This window comes from Balaenoptera physalus, assembly GCF_965194825.1.
Source record: "Balaenoptera physalus genome assembly, chromosome: 10".
NCBI classification, from domain to species: domain Eukaryota; kingdom Metazoa; phylum Chordata; class Mammalia; order Artiodactyla; family Balaenopteridae; genus Balaenoptera; species Balaenoptera physalus.
In genome coordinates, this window is record NC_138889.1 from 25,292,395 (window position 1) to 25,320,381 (window position 27,987).

General features: G+C 39.5%; 2 protein-coding genes across 6 annotated transcripts in view; one reads left to right on the plus strand and one right to left on the minus strand.

The window, feature by feature from the left end:
- The first annotated feature begins 1,087 nt into the window (after positions 1 to 1,087).
- On the plus strand, positions 1,088 to 27,976 carry PTS (6-pyruvoyltetrahydropterin synthase). Of its 5 annotated transcripts, none has more exons than XM_082409536.1 (6): positions 1,088 to 1,245; positions 2,669 to 2,748; positions 3,947 to 3,969; positions 4,350 to 4,406; positions 7,242 to 7,312; positions 27,860 to 27,976. In XM_082409536.1, exons 1-6 carry the CDS (start codon positions 1,163 to 1,165, stop codon positions 27,951 to 27,953), a joined length of 408 nt encoding a protein of 135 aa, XP_082265662.1. In that variant the 5' UTR covers positions 1,088 to 1,162; the 3' UTR covers positions 27,954 to 27,976. The 5 variants fall into 5 exon arrangements, with proteins under 5 accessions (XP_082265662.1, XP_082265661.1, XP_082265663.1 ...); XM_082409535.1 differs by lacking the exon at positions 27,860 to 27,976 and adding an exon at positions 7,502 to 9,033 and having other exon boundaries at positions 1,094 to 1,245; XM_082409537.1 differs by lacking the exons at positions 3,947 to 3,969; positions 27,860 to 27,976 and adding an exon at positions 7,502 to 8,515 and having other exon boundaries at positions 1,094 to 1,245.
- PLET1 (placenta expressed transcript 1) overlaps positions 17,351 to 27,987 on the minus strand; it is a 42,274-nt gene continuing 31,637 nt past the window's right edge. Inside the window, exon 4 of the mRNA XM_082409529.1 lies at positions 17,351 to 25,894. Coding sequence (XP_082265655.1) covers positions 25,806 to 25,894 — 89 coding nt within the window. The 3' untranslated portion in view covers positions 17,351 to 25,805. The remainder of the gene's footprint in view (positions 25,895 to 27,987) is intronic.

The following is a 27,987-nucleotide window of genomic DNA, read 5'->3' on the forward strand; positions in this document are numbered from 1 at the left end:
CCTTTTACCTTTTATTTTATTTTGATTCTTTAAACTGAATTGGGAACAAGGGAAGTGTTTGTGTAACCCTTGATGGTTATAGTATTTATCTCTGATGCAGTCAATGCCTGGGAAACATTGTTTGTAAGTGATCCTGGGTAAATAATTCACTTATCTGGGTCTGTGTTTTCTTATCTGTAAAGTGAGAGGACTGAACTAGATTTTGAGTTTCTATCTAAAAAATCTCTGGTTTATAATTATTTAAAGTTCTTTCATTACAGCCCAATGGGGGAAAGGAGAAAAATATTTGAAAACATGTGAGGAAGTTTGCTACACATTAATAATTTAATGCACAACAAACACCATATATAGCTGGAGACAGGAGACATCTGGGAGAAACCATCATGGGGCTTATACTTCCACCACGCCCATGATTTTATCCCTCCTTTCCAGTGCCTGGAACAGTGCCAGCCACAGTAGGTATTCAGTAATTAATGAAAGAATGAATGTAGGCGAGAAATGCACTGGTGCGTACTGGGAACTATAAGTAGTTTGGCCACTGCTTATGAGTAGATGGCGAGGAAACAAGATCCTTTCACTCTGGAGGTGTCTACATTGGGCAGAGAATAGCTAATGTGTGTGTGTTCATGGGTGCATGTGTTTACACTGCGGCAACCCAGAGTGATAAACGGCTCCATGCATGCATATGGATGATAAGGACAGCTCGAGAGTTTCCCTTTGTAAGAATCTTTACAAATAGTCCAAAGGTAGTATCATTTCTGAAAGCCACGTGGTCCCACACGTGCACTCAAATTTCTGCTCCCTTTAAGCTATAAGTAGGCTGGCCCTGGGACTAGTCGCAGAGTAAGCAGCGACTGGAAGTTTCTACAACCCAGGGCTTTCTAGAAGGGAGTGGGAGGGACCTCATTGAGCAGACATAAAAATGAAGGACACTAAGACCCCACCCACCTCATTTGACCGCTCTAAGGCGGTCCCAGCTCTCTAAGCGCTCGCTCTCCCAAGAGATTGAGATAGCAAGGAACGCCTGTTACGGCCTCCAGGCCGGCAGAGGGAGCCCAGTCGCAGGGTGAAGCAGAGAGCACTTCTGCCGGGCGTCGTCCGCACTGCGCAGCCGCGGAGGGAGGCGCCCCCTTTCTCTGCCTGGCGGCGGGCCTGCAAAACCATGAGCGCGGCGGCTTCGGGCCCTGGCCGGCGGGCGCGAGTGTCCCGCCTGGTCTCCTTCAGCGCGACCCATCGGCTCCACAGGTGGGGTGTGCCTACAGTACCAGTGGTGGGGGCAGAACCTTCGAGCCCCGGAGCTGGGTCCCGGGTGCGGGAGGGGCACGGGTGCCCGCTGATGAGCGGGCGGGGGGCCTGGTGTAGTCCTGCGGCCGCCAGGCTTCGTTGATGACGTCATAACAGCGGCGACCGGCGGCGACCAGCCCCCCGGGGATCGATGTGACGTTGAAAGGTGTTGAACTCGCGCAGGTTACACAGTGCCAGGCACATCGTAAACACTCAGTACATGTTAGCTACCCATAGCTAATATAGTTACAGCAAGGCGAGTTTTGTCCACTTTATACCGAAGAGAAAATGAACCCAGATGTTCACTTTCCTGAGAGCAAGCAGCAGAGTTGGGATCTGAGCCCGGAGTACTCAGACTGCTTCATTGCACTGAAGAGTTGATTCTGAGCAGGGTTTTGCCACTCATTAGCAAGCTCCACTCTCTGAGCATCTGTTTCCTCGTCTGCAAAATGAGGATAATTTCTACCTAGCAGGATTCACCTGTCAATTTATTCACTGGACAGGTATTTGTTGTCAGGTCTTGTGCTAGGTAACAGGGATGCAGCAGTGATCAAGACCTGTAACAGTTTTCTATCTGGAGTGTACAAACTGGCCAATTTTGTGGAGAGTACAGTGAGATAATTTTGTGCAAAAGCTTTGTGAACTGTAATACTCTAAATGTAAGAAGTAGATGAGCAGGAGAAAGGAAAGTAATAGAGTCTCAAAAAGAAAGGGGTTATTTAATAGGAAGCGCAAACATATGAGAGTGGTAAGGCCTCATTGAAGATGCACAGTTGATTGGACAGGTATAGGTATAAAAATACATTAAGAAAATGGATCTCTGCCTGGAACAACGGCTGAGTATTGTAATTTTAAAATTTAACCTGACTTGAATACCCCTGAATGGATTGAAGTTATCAGTAGGCAATAGTTGAGGGATAATAAAGCAAGATTTTAAAGAGAAGATGTACTAGGTCATGTAATTATTTTTCAGGGGAATGAGATTTTAAGCCACTTGGGGATAAGCGTCTTTTTTTTTTTTAATCACCATGTGCCCTTGCTTCATTCAGCCCATGCCTAGTATGTAGTAGGTACTCAGTAAATGTTGAGTTGAAAAATGGAAGGGCCTTGAGCAGATCAGTTGTTGAAGTCTTGCTGTGGAACAAGGATGTTGAATTTATTTAAGCTAATTTGTGTGGTATAGTAGTCTAATTAGGGGGCATACACTGGTTCCTGACATAAAATTGAGTAATGAAATCAAATTGATTTATGACTCTCCATTTGATGAGCTAAAGAATAGTAAGTTGTGAAGTTTTTCAAAGGCTAGAGCAAACAATAAGTGTAGGGAACAGAGAAGGTATCTGAACATGTATCATGTTGACTTTTGTTTTTTTTTTTTGGTCAGCAAATCTCTGAGTAATGAGGAAAACTTGAAACTGTTTGGGAAATGCAACAACCCAAATGGCCATGGGCACAATTATAAAGGTGAGAGAAAAACTGGTGAAATTTTAGCACTTTCGGTAATGATGAAAGAGTGTTCAGCATATACAGTCTAAATGAGTAAGAAACCTTATGGACAGAACATGAATGCTTTGAGCCTTGAATGAGAAATTAAATGGAAGTTCAAAATGAAAAGATCTGTTGCCTTAGTTGGATGTATCTTAAGTTTTACTATGCAGTTGTCTGCTGTTATAGATCAAAACAATGAATGGCTTAAATACTGTTTTCCTTGGTCTTAAGAATACATGACATTCTTTTGGCACCATGTTTCCTTCTAATTAGGTATTGCTGAGGACAATGTTAAAATTAGATTGTATTCATTGAGTAAATAATGACTGACAAAGGGAGCATATTGGCCCAAGATATGCGGTATGGCAGGAAAATAGGTTGGGTCTAAAACTTTCACAGTAGTGTTCCAAGAAAGTAATTAATTTATGCAAGGACAAGGGACTTGATTATTTGAGATACAGATGATATCTCCACAAAACAGCTATGTAAGCTATAGAGCATCACAGTATATGGTATGATGGAGTAAAAAGACCAGAAAAGATGTCAGAAGTCTGGGATTTCTAGTTTAGCTACTGCCTAACTTACTTGACCTATGATATCTCTCATTCTCAGTTTGCTCACTTATCACGTAATACCTAATGGTGTTTGTATGGAGCTGAAAAAAATATGTAGAAGTCATTAATTTGTAGAGCACTCTGATCATCAAGATTTTTCAGAAGTTTCATACAAGTACTTGTTAATTTACAAAGCATTACTATAAACTGTGTTTACATTCACATGAGTAAAGGAATAAGAATTTTAGGCCCAGTAGTAGTTTTGCTTGCTCAGAAAGGTACTTGAACCAGCTCAGTGTGTAGCTGGATTTCTTCCTGTATATTTTCTACTTTTACAGGCAGTGATCAAGCAGCATCTTGATCTTACCTAGTGGAGATTCCTTCCAAGTGCATCATAAACAGAATTTATACCCTTTTTGGCCTTGGCTAAGCACCTCTAAGTTCCTCTGCCTTGGTTGAGTCTTGCTTTAGTTGACAAAAAGATCTTAACTAAAAGATGTTCTGGGGGAAAATATAGCTTTGTGGGGTGAGATCTAATAATTTCTGTTGGTAACTTGTGTTTGGATGTTACTCTGTTGAAAGTCATGTTTTTTTTTGGTATTTTGTTTTCTTCCCCATAGTTGTGGTGACAGTACATGGAGAGGTACGTGCTGAAAATGTCTCTGTAGTTTGTGCACATTGCTGGGCCCTCTTTCAGCCGACGTGATGGATTCTGTGTTGAAAAATTCTGTTCAAATCAGTACTGCTTCATTGTTGGTCTTTGTGTATGGTGAGCTGCTGCCATTTCAGGCCTTTCCTCTCCCAAAATGTCCTCTTTAATGTGCTGTATGTGGGCAGGTAGAAGAGCACTACAGTGAAAAGGAAGCCTAGAGTACTTGGTGTTTCCATGCTGAGATGGATTGTCTCGGGGATGAAGGCCAATGTGGGGACAATTTCTGCACATTGTGCAGCCTTTAATAATTTACCAGAGGTTTAAATATGAAGAGCATGTTATAGTAATATTCACCTTTGTTTACTTTTTAGATTGATCCTGTTACAGGAATGGTCATGAATTTGACTGACCTCAAAGAGTATATGGAGGTAATGGCATGTTGGATGCTTATTTTGTGCTGTCTTCTGAATATAATATTTGATGGCCCCCTTTTCACTTCCCCAACCAAGTATCATCAGAGGTCCTGTGACCTGGCAAGTGGAGTTGGGTGAGGGAGTGGGGTAGTAGTTGGAGGAACTTCTCTCAGTGTTCTAAAGGTGTTTGGATGACTTAATGGAAATTAGTCATGGTTGTCTTACAATGATAGGAATAAATGCAGCGTGCTCGTCTTGTATTTTTTGTTGGCGTATCCTGATTTTCTCTGTTTAACAAATTCTTCCCTTCTTTCAAGACACGGCTTTCTCCTTGAAACTTTCTATTTCTTCTGTGAATTTTCCTTACACCTTTGATCACAGATTTTAGTACTACCCTGTTTTATTCACTTTAGCTTTATGATAAACTCACTGGGGCAGTTCATCATAGGGATAACAAAAAAGAGGTTGTTCAGTGAAAGACTTACTGATTATATCATTACAGAATTCTTGGATTGTAAGAGACCTCAGAGGTTATCTAAGCCAACTTCTTCATTCCATAGATTGAGATTGAGAGATGCTGAACAGTTAACCAACTGACTTGCCCTAGGTCATGTAGTTAGTCCTTTGCAAAGTTGAAATTAGATTTTCTTCCATCCACCTTAGTTTTTATTATGCCTTCATTTCACCGGTTTATTTTGCTTCAGCTTTGCTCCTTATTTTGTTCTAAAATTTGACATTTGTTTCATAAAAATGCTGTTATTAATAATCATTACTTCTTTCACATTACTTATCTCCCATATATTCAATAAGTATGCCTGCTTTGCATCAGTCTTTGAGCTGAGTACTGGGAATCCAATGATGAATGAGACATAGCTGTTAGCCACAGCGTGCTCACAAGACTTTTTAAACTTTCTTTTTTTTAAAATATTTATTTATTTATTTATGGCTGTGTTGGGTCTCTGTTGCTGCGCGCAGGCTTTCTCTAGTTGCGGCGAGCGGGCGCTACTCTTTGTTGTGGTGTGCGGGCTTCTCACTGCGGTGGCTTCTCTTTGTTGCGGAGCACGGGCTCTGGGCGTGCGGGCTTCAGTAGTTGTGGCACGCGGGCTTTAGAGCACAGGCTCAGTAGTTGTGGTGCATGGGCTTAGTTGCTCCGCGGCATGTGGGATCTTCACAGACCAGGGCTTGAACCCGTGTCCCCTGCATTGGCAGGCGGATTCTTAACCACTGCGCCACCAGGGAAGCCCTCACATGACTTTTTATAGCAGGGAAAGAATAGTAAGTGCTCAATAAGTGTTGCTTGAATAAATGAATAGGAGAATGAGTGAATGAACAAACAGTACTGTGCTCAAAGTACTGTAGGAAAGCTGTAAAGACAGAGTGCTTGCATTTACTGATGACATAAAAATATATATATATATACACACATACACACATATACACGCACACACACGTGTGTGCACACACAAATACAAGACAACAACTTGAGAAATAAGAGACACCCCAAGCAGGCATACAGTTAAATACGAAAGGAGAGGTTCTCTACACTTTTTCCCCATCTTTGCATACCTGAAGGATACCACACACCACACACTTTAGTACTTTTACATCAGTAAAAGTGGCTGATCATAGCATACAGAGTCAAATTAGAAGGAGCCCTGTGGAAGAGGCTTCAATGGAAAAGTTGAGATCTGAACTGGAATTTTCAGTTAAAACAGATTAAACAAAGATTTATTTTCTTGATATCCATATGGATATCATTTGATTTATTTTAAAAGTTGTTTGGTTTAGGACTTACTTTTTTTTATATGATTCTGATTTTGTTCAGAAAATGATTGCTATTGTTGTCATTAATGTACCTTTCTTGGAACCATACCATATGGAAACTTAGATTGTTTCACAAATGCTTTTTTTATTGAAATATAGTTGACGAGCAATATTATATAATTTACAGGTGTACAGTATAGTGATTGACAATTTTTAAAGGTTATACTCCATTTATAGTTATTATAAAATATTGGCTACATTCCCCATGTTGTACAATATATCCTTATAGCTTATTTTATACATAATAGTTTGTACCTCTTAATCCCCTACCCCTTTACTGCCCCTCCTCCCTTCCCACTCCCCACTGGTAACAACTAGTTCTCTTCATCTGAGAGTCTGTTTCTTTCTTGTTATATTCACTAGTTTATTGTATTTTTTAGATTGCTTAGATTTTTTACAATAGCTAAAAGTAAAAATTTACAAAGAATAAGGCAATTACAATTCTTGCCATTGACAAAGAAAAACATTATGTTTAATATTCCTAATACAAGTATTAGGAAGCAATAGTCTTTACATGTTTTTATTTTTTCTTCTAAGAGCCCAAGATCATCCTTAAGTTACTCCTTACAGCAGAAATTCAGAACTCCTTACATAATTTCAGTCTTAATCTGCTTTATAAATGTAGTACTCATTGGATATTTGTCCTAATTAAATTGTGACATTGTGCTGAAGGTGAGACTGTTAGGGAGAAGTATTTCTAGTAATATTTTGGACAGAATTCAAGAAGTATTAAACTAAATTCTGAATCACAATGGCTTGTTATGAGAAAGCTCCAGTGAATTCTCTATTTTTTGGTTTCTTACCTCTTTGCATTCAGTAATGAGGATATCCAGTCATTATGGAGAGCTAGGCCTTACTTTATTTTACAACTTTAAACTTTCTGAGATTGTTTTATAAGACACCGAGTACTTGCAAGTATCGAGTTAGTGACTAAATGATAAGGTAAGGTTTAGAAGCAAAGGTCAACACTTTGGAATATGAGTCATAAATGGAATTAGTGATGTTTTTCCTTTGTTTTGTCTATAGGAGGCAATTATGAAGCCCCTTGATCATAAGAATCTGGATCTGGATGTGCCGTATTTTGCAGATGTTGTAAGGTGAGTGACTATTTTACTTTATGTAAATAGTAAGAAAGAAGAATCGATTTTAACATTCTACTTGATTATTGTGTGATTTCTGAAGTTTTAGTGTAATATCTTTTAAAACTAGAATTTCTATTCTCTGTAAGTATTAAACATGAAGTTTTGTTTATTTGCCTTTTGATCTTCTTTCCTTTTCTTCTACAGCACGACAGAAAATGTAGCTGTATATATCTGGGAAAACCTCCAGAAATTTCTTCCTATGGGAGTTCTTTATAAAGTAAAAGTATATGAAACTGATAATAATATTGTAGTCTATAAAGGAGAATAACTCTTAGAGGTTAATACTATAGAATGATTTAATTTTTTTCCATATTTGAAGAAGATCTTTATCCCCTTGGACAATTAAGAAGTCATCACATAATTGTTGCATATCCATATTGAGTTCTGGAGCACTTGATTTATTGGAATCATTGTGAGTAAGACCTGTTTTAGACTCAAATCTATTTTAAAATCAAATTTGTAATGTATTCTGAGTATCATTTAAAGAGTCTTTCATCTATAGATTAAAATCATTTCAGCAAAATGTTTGGTGTAGAATTATATGAAAGCAAAAGAAATCTGTTTTTGTTTTTCCGTTATCTCATTTTTAGTATTCATTTTATTTTCTTGGCATAATATAAATGGCAAAAATGTTTATAAGACTCACAGTAGGTGAATCTTATAAAAAATAAAATACAGGTGATCACCAAGTCTAGAAACATAGACAACATTCTATTTCTTAGTAGACTGAGCTCCCTTGATCACTTCTAGAATATGCTAAAGGTGCAAGTTTATTGAGTGAAAATTAGACACAAATCATCTGAGGCAATGCATTGTAAATAGATGTACAAGGACTGATGGGAATGTTGCTTTAATACACATTGTTCATTGCACATTTGCACAGCTTATTGAACTATGAACTGCTAGTGAGGAATAGCACGTTGAACATAATCATGGAAGATCAGTAAACTGCTTATGTATATTTGTCTGTGTTTCCAGACCTTGTGGCTACCTGAACAATTTAAACTCAGAAGGCTGAAGAATAATCACATGTATTAAACCCTGTTAAAATAATCAACATGAAAAGGATATATTACTCTGTAAAGGATCTCTTTTATACAGTTTATCCTAATTAATTCCATTTTGTTCTGATCACTAAATTTATCTGCTTAGGTTGAACTATATTTTTCATCCCTGGTATCATTTTCTCATGCCTGAATCCACAAGAACGTATTTGCTTTCTTCGCAAAAAGAACTGTTCTCACTTGTGTTCTCATTTGTATTCTGAACTTCTTAAATATAGGGTTTCATTTTTCTCTCCACATAGCAACTAGTACACAATGGATTCTTAGAATGTTGCTGCCTGAAAATAGTAAAAGGACATGTGTGGTGATTACTATGCTAAACAAATTTTCAAAGGAGTACACTTTTATTTTGGAGAGTTATTAACTACAGGAATTTTATGGTAAATTTTGACAATAATACAATGCCCACTTGATTAAATTTAAATGTGTTTTAGTTATCAACACAATTTTTATATTACTTATTCATGTATATTTTGTATTGATTACTTGAAAGGCAGGATAGCTATAATTTGGTAAGGCACTTTATGTTTTAATTCCCACAGCTTCCATGTAAGGTATTATTCCCATTTTCCCATTTTACAGATGAGAAAATTAAAATTGAACTGAGTTTAAGCTACCTGCCTAAGCTCACTCAGCAAATAAATAGCAAACTGAGTGTTTGATACTCAGTCTGACTCCCAAGCACACATTTTTTTTTTTAAGGAATTCTAATAATTTACTTGGCTCTCGTCTAAAATTGTTAATAAATTCCCTTTGATATACCCCAGTAACACTTCCTATATCTCTTTTTCTCTCCTTTTCAATTTTCTGTAAACCCACATTACTCTGGAGCCTCTTATTTACAAACCACACTCCAATACAGTTCCCCTTTTCTCAACTGTTTTGCATTTCTGTCCATGCCTCTTTGTCACTTATTTATTTATTTTTTGGGCTGTATTGGGTCTTTGTTGCTGCGCGTGGGCTTTCTCTAGTTGCGGCGAGCGGGGGCTACTCTTCGTTGCGATATGTGGGCTTATTGCAGTGGCTTCTCATGTTGAGGAGCATGGGCTCTAGGTGCATGGGCTTCAGTAGTTGTGGCACGAGGGCTCAGTAGTTGTGGCTTGTGGGCTCTAGAGCGCAGGCTCAGCAGTTGTGGCTCACGCACTTAGTTGCTCCGCGGCATGTGGGATCTTCCCGGACCAGGGCTTGACCCGTGTCCCCTGCATTGGCAGACAGATTCCCAATCACTGCACCAACAGGGAAGTCCCTGTCACTTATTTTTAAATTACCCTACATCAATTAGCTTTTCTCTTTTTCCCACCCCTTCCTAATCTTGAACTGTGCATCTCAAAAGTCCATCAGTCCATCCTGGCAGAGTGACCTTTTCTCTGGAGGAAAAGATGTGGGGCTCGTTTTTTCTCTTTCTCCAGAAGAACAGCTATCCTGAAGTTGAAATGTATATTCTTCTTCTTCTTTTTTTTTTTTTTAATAGATTGTTATTGGAGTATAATTGCTTCACAATACTGCGTTAGTTTCTGTTGCACAGCAAAGCAAATCAGCCATATATATACACATGTCCCCATATCCTCTCCCTCTTGAGCCTCCCTCCCATCCTCCCTATCCCACCCCTCTAAGTCATCGCAAAGCACCGAGCCGATCTCCCTGTGCTATGCTGCTGCTTCCCACCAGCCAACTATTTTACATTCGGTAGTGTATATATGTCGATGCTACTCTCTCACTTCACCTCAGCTTCCCCCTCCCACCCCATGTCCTCAAGTCCATTCTCTATGTCTACCTCTTTATTCCTGCCCTGCAACTAGGTTCATCAGTACCATTTCTTTTTTTTTTTTTAGATTCCATATATATGCGTTAGCATATGGTATTTGTTTTTCTCTTTCTGACTTACTTTACTCTGTATTACAGATTCTAGGTCCATCCACCTCACTACAGATAACTCAGTTTTGTTTCTTTTTATAGCTGAGTAATATTCCATTGTATATATGTGCCACATCTTCTTTATCCATTCATCTGTTCATGGACATTTAGATTGGTTTCATGACCTGGCTATTGTAAATAGTGCTGCAATGAACATTGTGGTACATGTGTCTTTTTGAATTATGGTTTTCTCAGGGTATATGCCCAGTAGTGGCATTGCTGGGTCATATGGTAGCTCTAGTTTTAGTTTTTTAAGAAACCTCTATACCGTTTTCCATAGTAGTTGTATCTACAACTCATTGTAGTTTTGATTTGCATCTCTCTAATAATTAGTGATGTTGAGCATCTTTTCATGTGCCTCTTGGCCATCTGTATGTCTTCCTTGGTGAAATGTCTATTTAGGTCTTCCACCCATATTTTTTTTTTTTTTTTTAGGATTTAAAAAATATTTTATATAATGTTTTTATATATGTCTAAGTTAATGTATAAACACACCCTGAATAAGTACTGTACATTAAATTTAACATTTTCCTTAAATAGACAAAATTTTTTATAATACAAAGCCATAAACCTTTTATAAAAGCATTCAGGTATACAGAATTGTATTATGCATAATCCTTGGTTTATGACACACTTTTGCCACTGATCCATTCAGAACCTCTTTTCAGTCTGTTAGCTGGTTATTTTTAATAAGGTGATAAGCATCTGTAAAGCCACAGCCCAGTACAAAAACTCAGATCTTGACAACTGACATCTAGTCACATGTACTCCGTCCATCCTCCTTTTCCCTCAGCTAGAAGTAACCATCATCCAAAATCTAGGTTCATTATTCCTTTGATTTGCATATATGTATGTATATGTATACGTGTATACAATTTATAGGGAATATATATACACATATATATTCCTTAAAACTATATATCTTTATATAACATATTTTTTAACTTTTTCACTTTGTAAATAGAACATTGTACCTGTGATGTTCTAGACTAAATTACTTAAATATTTTATTTGATATTAATATTCTTCTTCTTATTATTATTATTATTATTTGGGCCACACGGCGCAGCGTGCAGGATCTTAGTTCCCCAACCAGGGATTGAACCCATGCCCCCTGCAGTGGAAGTGTGGAGTCTTAACCACTGGACTGTCAGGGAAGTCCCTATTTGATATTATTAAGCTATGGTTCATTCTTATTGTTGAGTGTAGCTTCCACCCATTTTTTAATTGTATTGTTTGGTTTTTTGATATTGAGCTCCATGAGCTGTTTGTACATTTTGGAGACTAATTCTTTGTCTCTTGTTTCATTTGCAAATATTTTCTCCCATTCTGAGGGTTGTCTTTATGTCTTGTTTATGGTTTCCTTTGTTGTGCAAAAGCTTTTAAGTTTAATTAAGTCCCATTTGTTTATTTTTGTTTTTATTTCCGTTACTCTAGGAGGTGGGTCATAAAAGATTTTGCTGTGGTTTATGTCAGAGTGTTTTTCCTGTGTTTTCCTCTTAAGAGTTTTATAGTGTCTGGCCTTACGTTTAAGTCTTTAATCCATTTGAAGTTTATTTTTGTGTATGGTGTTAGGGAGTGTTAAAATGTCATTCTTTACATGTAGCTGTCCAGTTTTCCCAGCACCACTTATTTGAAGAGGCTGTCTTTTCTCCCTTGTATGTTCTTGCCTCCTTTGTCGTAAATTAGGTGCCCATATGTGCGTGGATTTAGCTCTGGGCATTCTGTCCTGTACCATTGATCTATATTTCTGTTTTTGTGCCGGTACCATACTGTCTTGATTATTGTGGCTTTGTGGTATAGTTTGAAGTCGGGGAGCCTGATTCCTCCAGCTCCGTTTTTCTTTCCTAAGATTGCTTTGGCTATTCAGGGTCGTTTGTGTTTCCATACGAATTGTAAAATTTTTTGTTCTAATTCAATGAAAAATGCCATTGGTAATTTGATAGGGATTGCATTGAATCTCTAGATTGCTTTGGGTAGTACAGTCATTTTCACAATGTTGATTCTTCCAATCCAAGAACATGGTATATCTCTCCATCTGTTTATGTCATCTTTGATTTCTTTCATCAGTGTTTTATAGTTTTCTGAGTACAAGTCTTTCACCTCCTTAGGCAGGTTTATTCCTAGGTATTTTATTCTTTTTGTTGCAGTGGTAAATAGGAGTGTTTCCTTAATTTCGCTTTCTGATTTTTTGTTGTTGGTGTATAGGAATGCCAGAGATTTCTGTGCATTAATTTTGTATCCTGCAGCCTTACCATATTTATTGATTAGTTCTAGTAGTTTTCTGGTGGCATTTTTAGGATTTTCTATGTATAGTATCTTGTTATCAGCAAACAGTGACAGTTTTACTTCTTTTCCAATTTGTATTCCTTTTATTTCTTTTTCTTCTCTGATTGCTGTGGCTAGGACTTCCAAAACTATGTTGAATAAGAGTGGTGAGAGTGGACATCCTTGTCTTGTTGCTGATCTTAGTGGAAATGCTTTCAGTTTTTCACCATTGAGTATGATGCTTGCTGTGGGTTTGTCATACATGGCTTTTATTATGTTGAGGTAGGTTCCCTCTATACCCATTTTATGGAGAGTTTTTGTCATAAATGGGTGTTGAATTTTGTCAAAAGCTTTTTCTGCATCTATTTAGATGATCACATGGTTTTTATTCCTTAATTTGTTAATGTGGTGTATCACATGGATTGATTTGCGTATACTGAAGAATCCTTGCATCCCTGGGATAAACCCCACTTGATCATGGTGTATGATCCTTTTGATGTGCTGTTGGATTCTGTTTGCTAGTATTTTGTTGAGGATTTTTGTATCTATGTTCATCAGTGATGTTGGTCTATAATTTTCTTTTTTTGTGGTATCTTTTTCTCATTTTGGTATCAGGGTGATGATGGCTTCATAGAATGAATTTGGGAGTGTTTCTCCCTCTGCAATTCTTTGGAAGTGTTTGAAAAGGATCTGTGTTAGCTCTTTTCTAAATGTTTGACAGAATTCACCTGTGAAGCCATCTGGTCCTGGACTTTTGTTTGTTGGAGGGTTTTTAATTATGGTTTCAATTTCATTACTTGTGATAGGTCTGTTTATATTTTCTAATTCTTCCTGGTTCAGTCTTGGAAAATTGTACCTTTCCAAGAATTTGTCCATTTCTTCGTGGTTGTCCATTTTATTGGCATATAGTTGTCTGTAGTAGTCTCTTATAATCCTTTGTATTTCTGTGGTGTCAGTTGTGATTTCTCCTTTTTTTTATTATTAATTTATTTATTTTTGGCTGTGTTGGGTCTTCTTTGCTGTGCGTAGGCTTTCTCTAGTTGCGGAGAGCGGGGGCTACTCTTTGTTGCGGTGCGCGAGCTTCTCATTGTGGTGGCTTCTCTTTTTGTGGAGCACGGGGTCTAGGCTTGTCGGCTTCAGTAGTTGTGGCACGTGGCCTCAGTAGTTGTGGCTTGTGGGCTCAGTAGTTGTGGCTCGCGGGCTCTAGAGCACAGGCTCAGTGGTTGTGGCGCATGGGCTTAGTTGGTCTGCAGCATGTGGGATCTTCCCGGACCAGGGCTTGAACCCGTGTCACCTGCATTGGCAGGTGGATTCTTAACCACTGCGCCACCAGGGAAGTCCCGATTTCTCCTTCTTCATTTCTAATTTTTTGATATGTGTCCTCTCCCTTTTTTTCTTGATGAGTCTGGCTAAGGGTTTATCAATTTTGTTTGTCTTCTCTAAGAAACAGCTTGTAGTTTTATTGATCTTTGCTATTGTTTTCTTCATTTCTATTTCATTTATTTCTGCTCTGATCTTTATGATTTCTTTCCTTCTACTGACTTAGGGTTTTCTCTGTTCTTCTTTCTCTAGTTGTTTCAAGTGTAGGGTTATATGGTTTATTTGAGATTTTTCCTGTTTCTTGAGGTGAGATTGAATTGCTATAAACTTCTCTCTTAGAACTGCTTTTGCTGCATCCCATAGGTTTTGGGTCGTCGTGTTTTCATTGTCATTTGTTTCTATGTATTTTTTGATCTCATCTTTGATTTCTTGAGTGATCTCTTGGTTATTTAGTAGCGCACTGTTTAGCCTCCACGTATTTGTGTTTTTTACAGTTTTTTTCCTGTAATTGATTTCCAGTCTCATAGCATTGTGGTCAGAAAAGATACTTGATATGATTTCAGTTTTCTTGAATTTTCTGAGGCTTGATTTGTGACCCAAGATGTGATCTATCCTGGAGAATGTTCCATGTGCACTTCAGAAGAAAGTGTATTCTGCCACTTTTGGGTGGAATGTTATATAAATATCAATTAAATCTATCTGGTCTATTGTGTCATTTAAAGCTTGTGTTTCCTTATTTATTTTCTGTTTGGATGATCGGTCCGTTGGGTAACTGGGGTGTTAAAGTCCCTTCTATTATTGTGTTACTGTTGATTTCTCCTTTCATGGTTGTAGCATTGGCCTTATGTATTGAGGTGCGCCTATGTTGGGTGCATAAACATTTTTAATTGTTATATCTTCTTCTTAGATTGATCCTTTGATCATTATGTTGTATCCCTCCTTATCTCTTGTAACAGTCTTTATTTTAAAGTCTATTTTATCTGATAACGAGTATTGCTACTCCAGCTTTCTTTTGATTTCCATTTGCATGGAATATTTTTTCCATCCCTTCACTTTCAGTCTGTATGTGTCCCTGGGTCTGAAGTGGGTCTCTTGTAGACAGCATATATATGGGTCTTGTTTTTGTATCCGTTCAGCCAGTCTGTGTCTTTTGGTTGGGACATTTACATTCAAGGTTATTATTTATATGTATGTTCTTATTACCATTTTCTTAATTGTTTTGGGTTTGTTTTTGTGGGTCTTTTTCTTCTCTTGTGTTTCCTGCCTTGAGAAGTTTCTTTAGCATTTGTTGTAAAGCTGGTTTGGTGGTGCTGAATTCTCTTAGCTTTTGCTTGTCTGAAAAGCTTTTGACTTCTCCATCAAATATGAATGAGATCCTTGCTGAGTAGAGTAATCTTGGTTGTAGGTTTTCTCTTTTATCACTTTAAGTATATCCTGCCACCCCCTTCTGGCCTGCAGAGTTTCTGCTGAAAAATCAGCTGATAACCTTATGGGGATTCCTTTGTATGTTATTTTTTGTTTTTCCCTCGCTGCTTTTAATATTTTTTCTTTGAATTTAATTTTTGTTAGTTTTATTATGTGTCTTGGTGTGTTTTTCCTAGGGTTTATCCTGTATGGGACTCTCTGTGCTTCCTGAACTTGGGTGACTATCTCCTTCCCCATGTTAGGGACGTTTTTGACTATTATCTCTTCAAATATTTTCTCAGACCCTTTCTTTTTCTCTTCTTCTTCTGGGACCCCTATAATTCGAATGTTGTTGCATTTAGTGTTGTTCCAGAGGTCTCTGAGATTGTCTTCAATTCTTTTTATTCTTTTTCCTTTATTCTGCTCCTCAGCAGTTATTTCCACCATTTTGTCTTCCAGATTACTTATTCGTTCTTCTGCCTCAGTTATTCTGTTATTGATTGCTTCTCGTGTGTTTTTCATTTCGGTTATTGTGTTGTTCATCTCTGTTTGTTCTTTAGTTCTTCTAGATCTTTGTTAAACATTTCTTGAATTTTCTCAATCCGTGTCTCCATTCTATTTCCAAGATTCTGGATCATCTTTACTATCATTACTCTGAATTCTTTTTTCAGGTAGATTGCCTATTTCCTCTTCATTTATTTGGTCTTGTAGGTTTTTACCTTGCTCCTTCATCTGTGACATATTTTTTTGCCATCTCATTTTTTTTTTTTTTATGAGTGGGATTGTGTTCCTGTCTTACTGGTTGTTTGGCCTGAAGCTTCCAGCACTGGAGTTTGTAGTCTATTGGGTAGAGCTGGGTCTTGGTGCTGAGATGAGGAACTCCGTGAGACCTCAGTCTGATGAATATTCCCTGGAGTCTGAGGTTCTCTGTTAATCCAGTGGTTTGGACTTGGAGCTCCCACCGCAGGAGCTTCGGCCTGACACCTGGCTCATGAGCCAAGATCCTGCAAGCAGCATGGGGTGGCAGAAAAAAAAAAAAAAAAGAACAATAACATAGGAAAGTAACAGATATGTTAGAAAGAATATAAAAATAAAAATATAGATCAATCAACAACTAGAAGGTACAACAGTACCACAATAGTAAAAAAAAGGAGGGAAAAAAAAGTGTGGGGGAAGATCTTGGCTGTGGAGGGCAGGGCCTAAGCAAGGACCAGGATTGGGTGGTGGGTGGGGCCTATGCTTAGGACCCACAGGGCTGGAAAAGGCTGTGGGGGTGGGGCTTAGGTATAATAGAACAGAAGGGGCCCAGGTGTGCCCCGCACCCCTGGTCTCAGAGGATGGGGGACCTCACCTGGGAGCCCAGCAGGCTTCCTGGGCTCAAGTGGGCATGGCAGACGCCCTCCTCTCCTCTCCTGCTCCTCCAGTCTGGGAGGGCCCCTCCCGCCTGCCTCTCCTTTTCTCCCCTAGGCTTCTTTCCTATGCCCCCAAGGACCCACAAGACCTGGAGGGGGCTTTGGAGGGCAGGGGATTGGCCTGGGAGCTCAGCAGGCTCCCTGGGCCCTAGCGGGCAGGGCAAATGCCCTCTGCTCCTGGAGGACCCCTCCCGCCTTCCTCTCCTGGTCTCCCCGGCTTCCCTCCTATGCTCCCAAGGGCCCACGTGGTGTGGAGGGGCCAAGCACAGACTCTTAAAAAAAGGACAGTGTATACATTTCAAGATTTTTTAATACCACATTATGCAGATCTGATATCATATTAGAAAAACATCATTTTTTTATAGTAACAGGGACACTCCAGGTGTTTGTTGTTCATGAGTTGCTTCAAGAGAACATTTTTTTTCCTACTTGCTCTCCTTAGGAAAGTGAGAATTCTATTTGTGTACCTACTGTCTGTCTGTCTGTCTATTTAGTGAATGAGTGAATTAGTAGATGAGTGAAGGACCAAAGATAGGATATAGATGATTTCTTCTAAGTCTCCCTAGAACCTGCTATCAGAGACCTTAGTAAGCTCTATTTTATTATTGCTTTAACTTTTGGTTTTTTCACTACCCCGATACCTTGTGGGCAAAATTATTCTAAGCAGAGTATCTGGTAAATAGTATTCAGTAATTTTCACTGATTAAATAAATGAATGGCGTATTGGTAGAAACTGCTAAAATTTTACAGTGTCTTGTACATAGTGGGCATTTGGGAAATATGTTTAGAATTGAATAACATGAAAAATTTGAGGCTTGAGTTCTAGTCTGAGTGCCATTACTGCTCAGTTGTGTCACTTTCATCTCAGAGCCTTAGTTCTCCAAAATGAATGTTGGACAGATGTTTTCTGAAGTTGCTTCTGCCTGTTCTTAGATTTTGTATCTCGATGATTTTAAATACCAAATGAGTAAATATTAATTTAGAGAAGGGAAAGATTATTATGGGGTGGTAAGGTGTGGAAAAACTTAGTGTGGACAAGGTTAGTCCTGAATGGTGTTTAAAGTGATGGGACAGGGAGGGTGGTGGTTTAGAATTCAGGAGAAAAGGGGAGAAAATACTGAAAGGGTAAAATTTCGTAAGTGAGGTTACCAGGGTGGGAGTGTATAAAGTATATTTGGGATGTAATGAGTAGATTAATCTTAATAGAATGGTGATGCAGTGTGAGAGAGTCATGGGAAGTTAGTTTGGAAATACAGGATGGAGACAGCCTAGCGAGCCTTAAATATCTGTTTGATTTTTATTCTTTAAGGGTGTTGATGAAAATAATCAATAAACAGTCTATAATAGGAATAGGAAAGAGGTTTATTTGAGCCAAACTGAGGACTATAGTCCAGAAGACAGTCTCTCAGATAACTCTGAGGAACTGCTCAAAGCACAGTTTTATATCTTGTCAGAACAAAGAATGTCAAACAAGTCCAGGATACATTCCTTCAACGTTTGAAAAAAACCAGATCAGCATGTACATAGCGAGTCAGTATGGCCTTGGCACCTGAGAAGGGAGTCTTACTGAAGGAGTACCAGCATTGGCGTCCCAGGAAGGGAGGCATTTAATGTTTATTTTTAATATGGCTGTTCTTTACTTCTGGTCACCGTGCCCTTTTCCTTTAATAATTAAAGCAGATGTACAGTGCAGGTCTGATAAGCCACGAACAGTCTATTTTAGTTAGCAATAACATTTAACTCATGTATAAGCCAGAATGACTCCCCCATACCTCAATATGTGAAATTTTTTTTTTTTACCCAGGGGTAAGGAGCTGTTGAAGTTTTATTTGCTTGCTTTTTAAGGAAGATAGCCAGCTGCACAGAGGGAAGCAAAGAAACCAGTTGTGAAGTCATTACAGGAATCTAGACATGAGATGACAGTGTCGTGAGTGTGGTGGTGGCAGTGAAAATAGAGTGATGGGAAGGGAAATGGAGCTGATGTCGTGCGGCCCTTACTGTGGTGTCAGGCATTTTGCTAATACTTTTTATGTTACATCACTGTATCCTTATAACCACTCTGCGGGGTGAGCATACTAGTTACCTACTGCTGCATAACACGTTATTCCAAACATAGGGGCTTAAAACAGCATCTATTAAACATTTATTACATGAATGTTTACATTTATTACATATATTAAACATTTATTATCTCACATTTTTAATGTTCCAGAAATCTGGATGTGGCTTAGCTAGGACCTCTGGCTTAGAGTCACTCACAAGGCTGCAGGCATCTCAAGGCTTGACTGGGAAAGATCAGCCTCCTTACTCGTGTGGTTGTTAGCAGGATTCAGTTCCTCACTGGTTGTTGGACTGAGGCCTCCATTCCTGCCTTCCTTTCTTGCCATGTAGGCCTTTTCATAGAGCAGCTTGCTTCATCAGAGTGAGCAAGGGAGAGCGCCAGCGAGAGTGAGAGGAGGGGGCCGAGGAGGGAGGGAGAAAAGTGGGGGGGGGGGGGTGTGAGTGAGGGCATGAGCGTTAGCAGGATGGAAGCCACAGTCTTGTAACCTAATCATGTTTCTGCTTTTTGTTCCTTGGAAGCAAGTCACCAGATCCGTCCCACACTCGAGAGGATTAAACATATTCTAGTGTGTAAAGTGATATGGAGAATAGCAGGAGATGAGGCTGGAGAGGTAGGCAGGGAGTGTGTAGCATGCCCTTTTTGACCCCAGGGGAGTAAAGCACATTTCATTTTGCAAGAGTGAAAAAGATCTATGATAAGTGTCCGTTTTGTTTTTTAAACTGCAAACTTTTACATTCCTCCTGGAAATGGAATTACCTTAAAGATGGGAAACAGACTGTGCTCATTTTGCTTTTGTTATGTCTGGGATATTTCTAGCCTCCCTTGCACATAGAAAAATCATTGTTAGTTTCACGCAATTTAACTTTATAACAAGATTCTGTTGCAAGACAGACATTTTGGAAAATGCCCCAGATAAACACTATCTCTGCATAGCTACTGAGAGGACTGCTATCACCATAAAAGAAAAGTAGGGGAAAGTGATTCTTGCACTGGAAGATTTTCAAAGCAGCAGTTATGCTTTCACCAGTTAGTTTGCTTCCTTCAAAATCCACCCACCCACTCCTACCAGTATTCTGTCACCATCTAGACAGAAGTATTAATCATTAAAAAAGAGAATTAGAATTCCTTTCCCTTTCCTTTCCTGGTTGTTGGCTAAAGAAGTGACATCTCAGGCATGTATTCTTAAAGATGCCCAAGAAACAAGTCATCAGTACTTAAGCCCAAGTTCACCCTCATACAACCAGTTTACTAGTCAATGAAAATTCCCAATTTAGTATGATAAGAAGTATGAACTAAGTTTAAAAACCTTTTTTTACTTTTCACAAATATCTTAATAAATGTGAGTGCTATGGCTGGGGACAACCTGAAGAAATAGAACTAGTGTTGGCCTTTACCTTTTAAAGTTTTTATTTGCACAGATAGAACCGCATATGGGTGGTTGGGTGTCTTGTGGACATCTCAAACTTAACATTTCCAAAACTGAATTTCTGATTTCTCCTTCAGAATCTTCTTTTACTAGTTCCCTAAAAATACTCATGGGAATGAGTATGGACCACCATCCATTCATTTTCTTCAAGCCAGAAATCTGGGAGTTGTCCTTGATTCCCACTCCCCCTTTTCACCTCTTACCTCCAATCTATCAGAAAGTTCTACCTCTAAGTAAACAATGATTTTTGCCTCTCTCTCTCCATTTCCAATGCCACCACCCCAGTCCAGATTGCCACCATTTTTTTGCCTGGATTACTGACATGGCCTCTTAACTGGTCTCCTGCTCCACTTTGGTTCTCTTCTACACTGTCATCCCCCTCCCCCATGTTACCCCTTGAAAGCTTCCTCTTGTTTTTAAAATACAATCCAAACTCTTGACATTGGCCTGCCAAGCCCCTTATGATCCAGCCACTGCCTACTTCGCCAGCCTTAAGCTGATCACTGTGTTTTGGTCACGTTGGCCTTTGCTCATCCTAATGAACACGCACTTCATTCGTGCCTCAGGATCTTTTTTTTTTGCAAGTGAGAGAAAAATTTATTAATTGCAGCAAGTAGGGAGAACACCGGGGATCTTTCCCAAAGCAGTGTCTCTCAGGATCTTTGTGTTTACTTCCCTTCTGCCTAGAATGCTGCCCCAACCCTTGCCCCTGGCCCATTCCTCATTCCTTTCATAAAACCTAATCATTCTTCAGATGCCACCCTAAATATCACCCTCTTGAAGGCTTCCTTGATCACCCTGTATAGGTAGAAATCCTCTTATTTTCTATTACAATACCTATACAGTGCCCTTTCTTGCAGTTTTAAAATTATATATATGTTTCCTTTTGTCTTATTTATTTACTTGTTAGTTTATTGTCTGTACTCACCTCGAGGATGTCAACTTCATGAGGGCCAGAGCCCTGTCTTATTCATTGTTTCCCCAGGACCTAGCCCAGTGCCTCCTACAAAGCAGGCGCTGAATAATTATTGCATGTATGAAAGTGCCCGAAAGTAAAGCACTGGTTGAAACTGGTTTGGTAAAAATTTTGAGATTTAACACCAAAACGTCTTTTTTTAATTGAAGTGTAGTTGATTTACAATGTTTAACACCAAACTTTTAAGCATACTTCAGATAGGTGTTATTTTTTACATGCTTCAGCTTAGAGAACAACCACTGCAACATGAAATAAAATCCTCCGTCTTCCTCCAAACTTGTTTGTCTGGCTAACTTTATCTTCCTGGGGATTTTCCATTTCCATTTGTGGGTAAAATTTGTTTTAGTCCTCAACTACTAATTTAAGCACAGATAAGCTAGAATTCTGAATCACGGGTCTTTTAGTAAATTGCTGTCCTCATGACCACACCATCATTTGTTAGCAGCGCTCACTCAGGGGCTCACTAAGGTACTCCCTTTATGGCAGGACAGACAGTGAAGATTGGTGGGTAGTTACTCTCCCAGCTCCTGGAGAGTGGATTTACCCCAGGCAGAGAGGCCTCAGCTAGTCTTGCAAAGAATGCCTTTTATCATTCCATCTGTTTAGCCCCTAGGAGCAGGGTTCCTTGCAGAGTGTAGATCTAACAGATCGGTGGCAACACTGAGGCAATATGTGTTTTTCAGCAAACTAGGGCTCAATTTGTTGCCATAATAACTCAGTAATTCCCAGAGTACTAGGGGGAACATCACGGTTCCTTTCTTGAAGGAGAAAACTGTGTTTAGAAAAGAAAAAAATGCAGCCTAACCAGGTGTGGGGTGTGACGTCTTCCACCTTCATTTGAAGTTGTGTTGATGTCTGTGTAGTTAACTAACAGGTTTTTTGGCGTTTATTGGCTCATTGTGAATTGATGTTATGTCAGTCACAGTGTGTCCAGTGTCTCAGTCATCAGGCCCTTTAAGGTAGGAGTCAGCTCCAGTTTACTAAAAGGAATCTGGGGTTTAAGTAGATTAAGAGCTGGGATTTGAACCTAGGTTTGTGTGGCTTAAAAAAAAAAAAAGAAAAAAAATAAACCCCAACTCAACAATTAAAATAACTATTTCAAAAAATATCCCAAGCTCTTTAAATATGCTTTGTCTACACATTTTATTTTCGCCAAAGGCTTTTTGAGTTTGTTGGACTCAAGCATCTGAGTCTGAAGTTATTTTTACATATAGGTTATATATGTATGCATCGATAAATATGCAGATATTTTTGCATATGTTAAATTATTTCCCGGTTATATTAGGTATATACATTTAACTTTATCTATCTATGGATATAACTTACATAAAAGCAGGGTGGGGTGGTACATATGTCCTGGTTTCACTGTTGTGCCACATTCAAAGAAATACAGTCCAGCAATCAGAAGTAAAATAATTCTGATTTTCACTTGTATCTCTTGAAGGACATTGCCAGAACTAGTTTGTAACCAAGAGTAGTGCCTGGGAAACCCCTCGCCTCTCCTTTCAGTCCACAGAGGCTCCAAAGCTTCTTTCTATCTCAGCCCACACAATACTCAACCCAAACTTTGCCTTTGCTTTCTCTTCTCCCACCCCCTCCCTTTTCCCAGCTCTCTATTATGTAGAATAATTTAACCCCTTTACTCATTATTTAGATTCTCTACTACAAGAGAGCCTAGGAGCTGACCCAGAAAGCCAGAAGACATTCTACTTAGAATCCTGAGGGGTGGAGGTGAAGGTGGGGCTGGAGGGAGAAAGACGGTGAAAAGTCAGACATTAGCCATTTCTTACAACAGTTATAAATGAGAAATTTTAGTCCTTGTTAGGGCACCATTTTATTTGTATATATTTATATTGTTATTTATATTATATATATTTATATAGAAATGCTTGGCTTACTTGTACATCAGTGTATTGTTCGTGGTGCCTTTTTAAGGCATTAAATAATTATGTAGTGCTTACTTTGTGCCAGGTGCTGTTCTGGGTGCTTTATATATATTAACTGATTTAATTTACACAACAGCCAATAGGTAGCTACTATTTTTCTCCCTATTTTACAAATGAAGAAACCAAGGTACACAGAAGTTAAGTAACTTATACGAGGTCCCACAGCTAATAAGGGGTAAAATAAAATGAAATTGAACCCTGCAGCCTGGCTTCAGAATTTATCCTTTAAGACAATTGCCAAAACTACCTCTCTTATGAAATAATAAAGTTTACTGAAAGTTTTCAACACTTACTTTAAAAAATAACGTGGAGGTTGATAGACAATAAGATACTGTCTAAATTTTCTCCCTGTTGAGTCTCTTTCTTGCTCTGAATGGTTGGTATTGTAGTTGGACTGTTGACCAGGTCTGGAACCTTTCTGGTGTGTGAAAAATCTTTGAGGTAATGGGATTTGGAAGACATTAATTTTCTTTCCTACTTTCTCAGAATGAATTATCACTTCCCTTAAATGGGTAGGCAGTTGCTGTTTCTGACACAGAATAGGAATGCATTGAATTTACAAAACACGAAGATGCAAACAAGAAAACACACAAGTGGAAGAACAAGATTGGGCAAGAGAGTATGGGAGCGATAAATAGTCTGTCTCTTGTCTGTGCATGAGGTGCATGCAGCCTGTGGGCTTCCTTGCCATTGCTTGTGTGCCTTTTTTTTTCGTTTTGGTCTATCACTTCCCATTAGTCAAGATCAGGATTAGCTGTCCCTGAGACTGTGAAGGTACATACTTCTTTAGCCCTTTACTCTTCTTCTGCTACTCACTGTGCTTGCCACTTACTGGATTCACTTAAGGAGTGACCAAGGATGGCAAATATTTGGAGCCTGTTCTGCTTCAATTCCTGCCTCCTGAGCCCAATGAAGATACCACTAGTTGAATATGAAGTATTTTTGAGCCTGGATTTTGCTTCGGAATCCTTCTCAACAGTGCCCTTAGGGTGTCCTGGTTAAAGGTGCAGGCTCTAAAGTGGTATAGACCACTCTTCAAAACCCACTAGCTTCACTGTGTATTCACTGAATGACTTTGGGCAAATTATTTCTCTCTCTCTGCCTGAGTGTCGTCCTCTGTGAAATGGCTATATTTCATAGGGTTGTTGTGAGGATTAAGTGAGATGACGCATATAAAGTGCTGAGTATCGCGCCTGGCAGATACCTATAGTGGCTACCAAGTGACATCACAGAAAACGGCGGAGTCAGGAGCGCCAAGAATTGTCCCTCCACTGAAGCAGCCATTAAGCTGGCAAAATCTGTCAGGGTCAACTTGTTCTGAACTCTAGACTCTAATAAAAAAAAACTTATAGTTGTTAGGGGAATGCTTAATGAGGAAAGAGGCTGCTAAATTTTGACATACATGAAAATCTGTTAGGTCACTGGCTGACCACTGAGAGAACGGAAGAGAGACTTCAGTGACCACATTCAACAAGGAACGCAGTCATTGCAAAACTAGTTTAGAAAAGTTACTAGACAAATGGATGATTGCAGCCCTCAACAAGCAACAACAGCATACCCTGATGAGAAGGGAGAATATGATTTCCAGAGTCACCACATTATAATACTGAAAATGTTTTCAACAAACATTAGACATACAAAATAGGAAAGTATGGCCTCTTCACAGGGAGAAAGAAAAAATTGACAGAAACTGTCCCTGAGGAAGGCCAGCTGGAAGTTGGCATCCAGTCACTGAATGTTGGCATCCTGGAATTTAGCGTAACTATTAAAAGAAAATGTGGTTGCTTATTACGGGAAATACCATACTTTCTTTTGGTTTTATGTTGTATTACGAGTATTATAAACATTTTGCCCATTTCTCTTAGTGGAAGTTACCATTAGGGGAAAAATGACCAGTTTGCACCTGAGAAAAATTAAAATTGAGAAAATTTTACTTTTATATCTGGCCTTAAAAATATACACACTTTCAGCATTCCATTGATTTTTTAAAAAAGTTTTTATTGGAGTATAGTTGATTTACAATGTTATGTTAGTTTCAGGTGTACGGCAAAGTGAATCAGTTTTACATATACGTATATCCACTCTTTTTTAGATCCTTTTCCCATATAGGCCATTACAGAGTATTGAGTAGAGTTTCCTGTGCTATACAGTAGGTCCTTATTAGTTACCTATTTTATATCCATTGATTTTTTAATGCTCACATAAATGAATAAAATTAGACGACATTTTCTGTATTTTAAGTTAATCACTCATTAAAGACATATTTGAATTTAACACATTCATTATTCTTGCTTGAAGCATAGCGTATTTGGTATGACAGAAAATAATGCCTTTATACCATAATCTTTCCCTATCCTTGGCTACTCAGACATGGTACATTCTTTTCGTTCCCTTCAAATACTACCGGTGTTGCATCTAAACAAAAGTTTAGATTGACTGCGGAATTGGCTGTCGACATGTTAAATTAAGAGCCAGAATTCCAAGTTACACCCAGACCAGGTTACAAAAAGCCTAATTTGTGTCCTGAGAGATCCAGTTGAACAGCAGTGAGCAGACTGGCTACCCTTCACTAAGTGACCCTCTGGTCTCCGTTTGGATCTGAAGCAGTGGCAGTAGAGTTGTACCTCTGAGAACGCAGAGTCTTCGTTCACACAGGTCAGAGCCCTGGCTTGGGACTGAACATAGAAGGATGCAGTGGAGGCAGAAGCAATTGTTCCCCCAGCTTCCTTCTAGAAGAGGAGTTTGCTGGTGAGAAAGATGAGCAGGATCTGAATGACATCTCTCATGGGGCTGAGGAAGGCTCTGTTGGCCGAGCTTTTGGCTGTGGTTTGGGTTGTGGTTAGCTTGTGTGTTGTGGTTAGTTTGTGGGTTGTGGTTAGTTTGTGGGTTGGCGTTGTGGTTAGTTTGTGGGTCGGGGTTGTGGTTAGTTTGTGGGTTGTGGTTAGTTTGTGGGTCGGGGTTGTGGTTAGTTTGTGGGTTGTGGTTAGTTTGTGGGTCGGGGTTGTGGTTAGTTTGTGGGTTGTGGTTAGTTTGTGGGTTGGGCTTGTGGTTAGTTTGTGGGTCGGGGTTGTGTTTTGTTTGTGGGTCGGGGTTGTGTTTAGTTTGTGGGTCGGGGTTGTGTTTAGTTTGTGGGTTGGGCTTGTGGTTAGTTTGTGGGTTGGGCTTGTGGTTAGTTTGTGGGTCGGGGTTGTGTTTAGTTTGTGGGTCGGGGTTGTGTTTAGTTTGTGGGTCGGGCTTGTGGTTAGTTTGTGGGTCGGGCTTGTGGTTAGTTTGTGGGTCGGGCTTGTGGTTAGTTTGTGGGTCGGGCTTGTGGTTAGTTTGTGGGTCGGGGTTGTGGTTAGTTTGTGGGTCGGGCTTGTGGTTAGTTTGTGGGTCGGGCTTGTGGTTAGTTTGTGGGTCGGGCTTGTGGTTAGTTTGTGGGTCGGGGTTGTGTTTAGTTTGTGGGTCGGGCTTGTGGTTAGTTTGTGGGTCGGGGTTGTGGTTAGTTTGTGGGTCGGGGTTGTGTTTAGTTTGTGGGTTGGGCTTGTGGTTAGTTTGTGGGTTGGGCTTGTGGTTAGTTTGTGGGTTGGGCTTGTGGTTAGTTTGTGGGTTGGGCTTGTGGTTAGTTTGTGGGTCGGGGTTGTGTTTAGTTTGTGGGTTGGGGTTGTGTTTAGTTTGTGGGTCGGGCTTGTGGTTAGTTTGTGGGTCGGGGTTGTGGTTAGCTTGTGGGTTGGGATTGGGGTTGTGGTTGTGGTTGGCTTGATTGTGGAGATCTTGGTGGTCAAGTTTGCGGTTGTCCCTGGGAAAAAAAAATGGCATCAGGACCTCTTTTGGGTGGCGAGTGGGCACTAGAGAAACTAGGCTAATTTGACGGAATGCTGGAGCCAGAGTTCATGGGCAGAATTCAGTGAACACTTCGCAAGGGCCAAGTGTGTGTAGAGGAGGGGAAACTAGGGGTACAGAATGTTAAGGAACAAAAAATAAGAAACACTCTGACCTTAAGATCTATGGAAGAAGGAATTTATACTGAACTTACATAACTATTGAATTTGCTGTTGGGAAGGCAGTCTGCCTTCAAATGTCCTCATGTCCTTAATATTATATTCGATCAATCAGTGCAAATATGATCCAGAGTGGTACAATTTTATTTTATTTTTTTTGCTAATTTCAAAGTTTCCATGTAAAGGTTATAAGAACTAGACACCATCCAGACTTGAGGATGGCTGACTCTGCTTTAAAGGAAGTGGAAGGAGGCCCTGTCCAAATGCTTGAATCCCTTTTTGTGGTGTCTGAGGCATTGGTCATTTTCACAGGCAGTGATCTGACCACATGTTGGTTCTCTGAGGTTGCCTTGCAGAGAAGCAGAGAAAGCCAGGCCTACATCCCTGGGGGGTTATCTGATCCTGGAAAACTGGAGCTTGGCAATGATACTTCCAAGGGTCTGAGTGAACCACAGAGGGGACTATAGGATGAAGAAGGGAAATGCCAAGTGATTTGCGCAGACCTGTGCATTCTGCCCACTTGCACGGTGCCTTCCAGCTCTGTGGCATTGTCTTATCTCATTTAGCATTTCCTCAGGGCAAATGTTTCTCTAGCACACCACTGAGCCCTGAACAGAACCACTTCTGAACAGAACCGCTTTCTTCTTTTTAAAATCTGGATTTTATTAGCATGGAGCTAAGGAGTCCTGACTAGAGACCAACTTTTTTTTTTTTTTTTTTCCTTTCCTAGCATCTGTATGAGTGTTCATTTCAAAAATGTCCTGGAGAAAGAAAATAACATCCCAAACTTTTCACAGAGGGGAAGCCACCAAGGAAACAGTTAAGGCTTTCATATGATAGTTTCATTAGGCATAATCA

Coding starts and splice junctions, on each gene's coding strand:
- PTS (XM_082409535.1), top strand. CDS start 1,163: ATGAGCGCGGCGGCTTCGGGCCCTGGCCGGCGGGCGCGAGTGTCCCGC. Junction 3,970..4,349: donor TGGTGACAGTACATGGAGAG/GTACGTGCTGAA, acceptor TTTACTTTTTAG/ATTGATCCTGTTACAGGAAT. Junction 4,407..7,241: donor ACCTCAAAGAGTATATGGAG/GTAATGGCATGT, acceptor TTTTGTCTATAG/GAGGCAATTATGAAGCCCCT.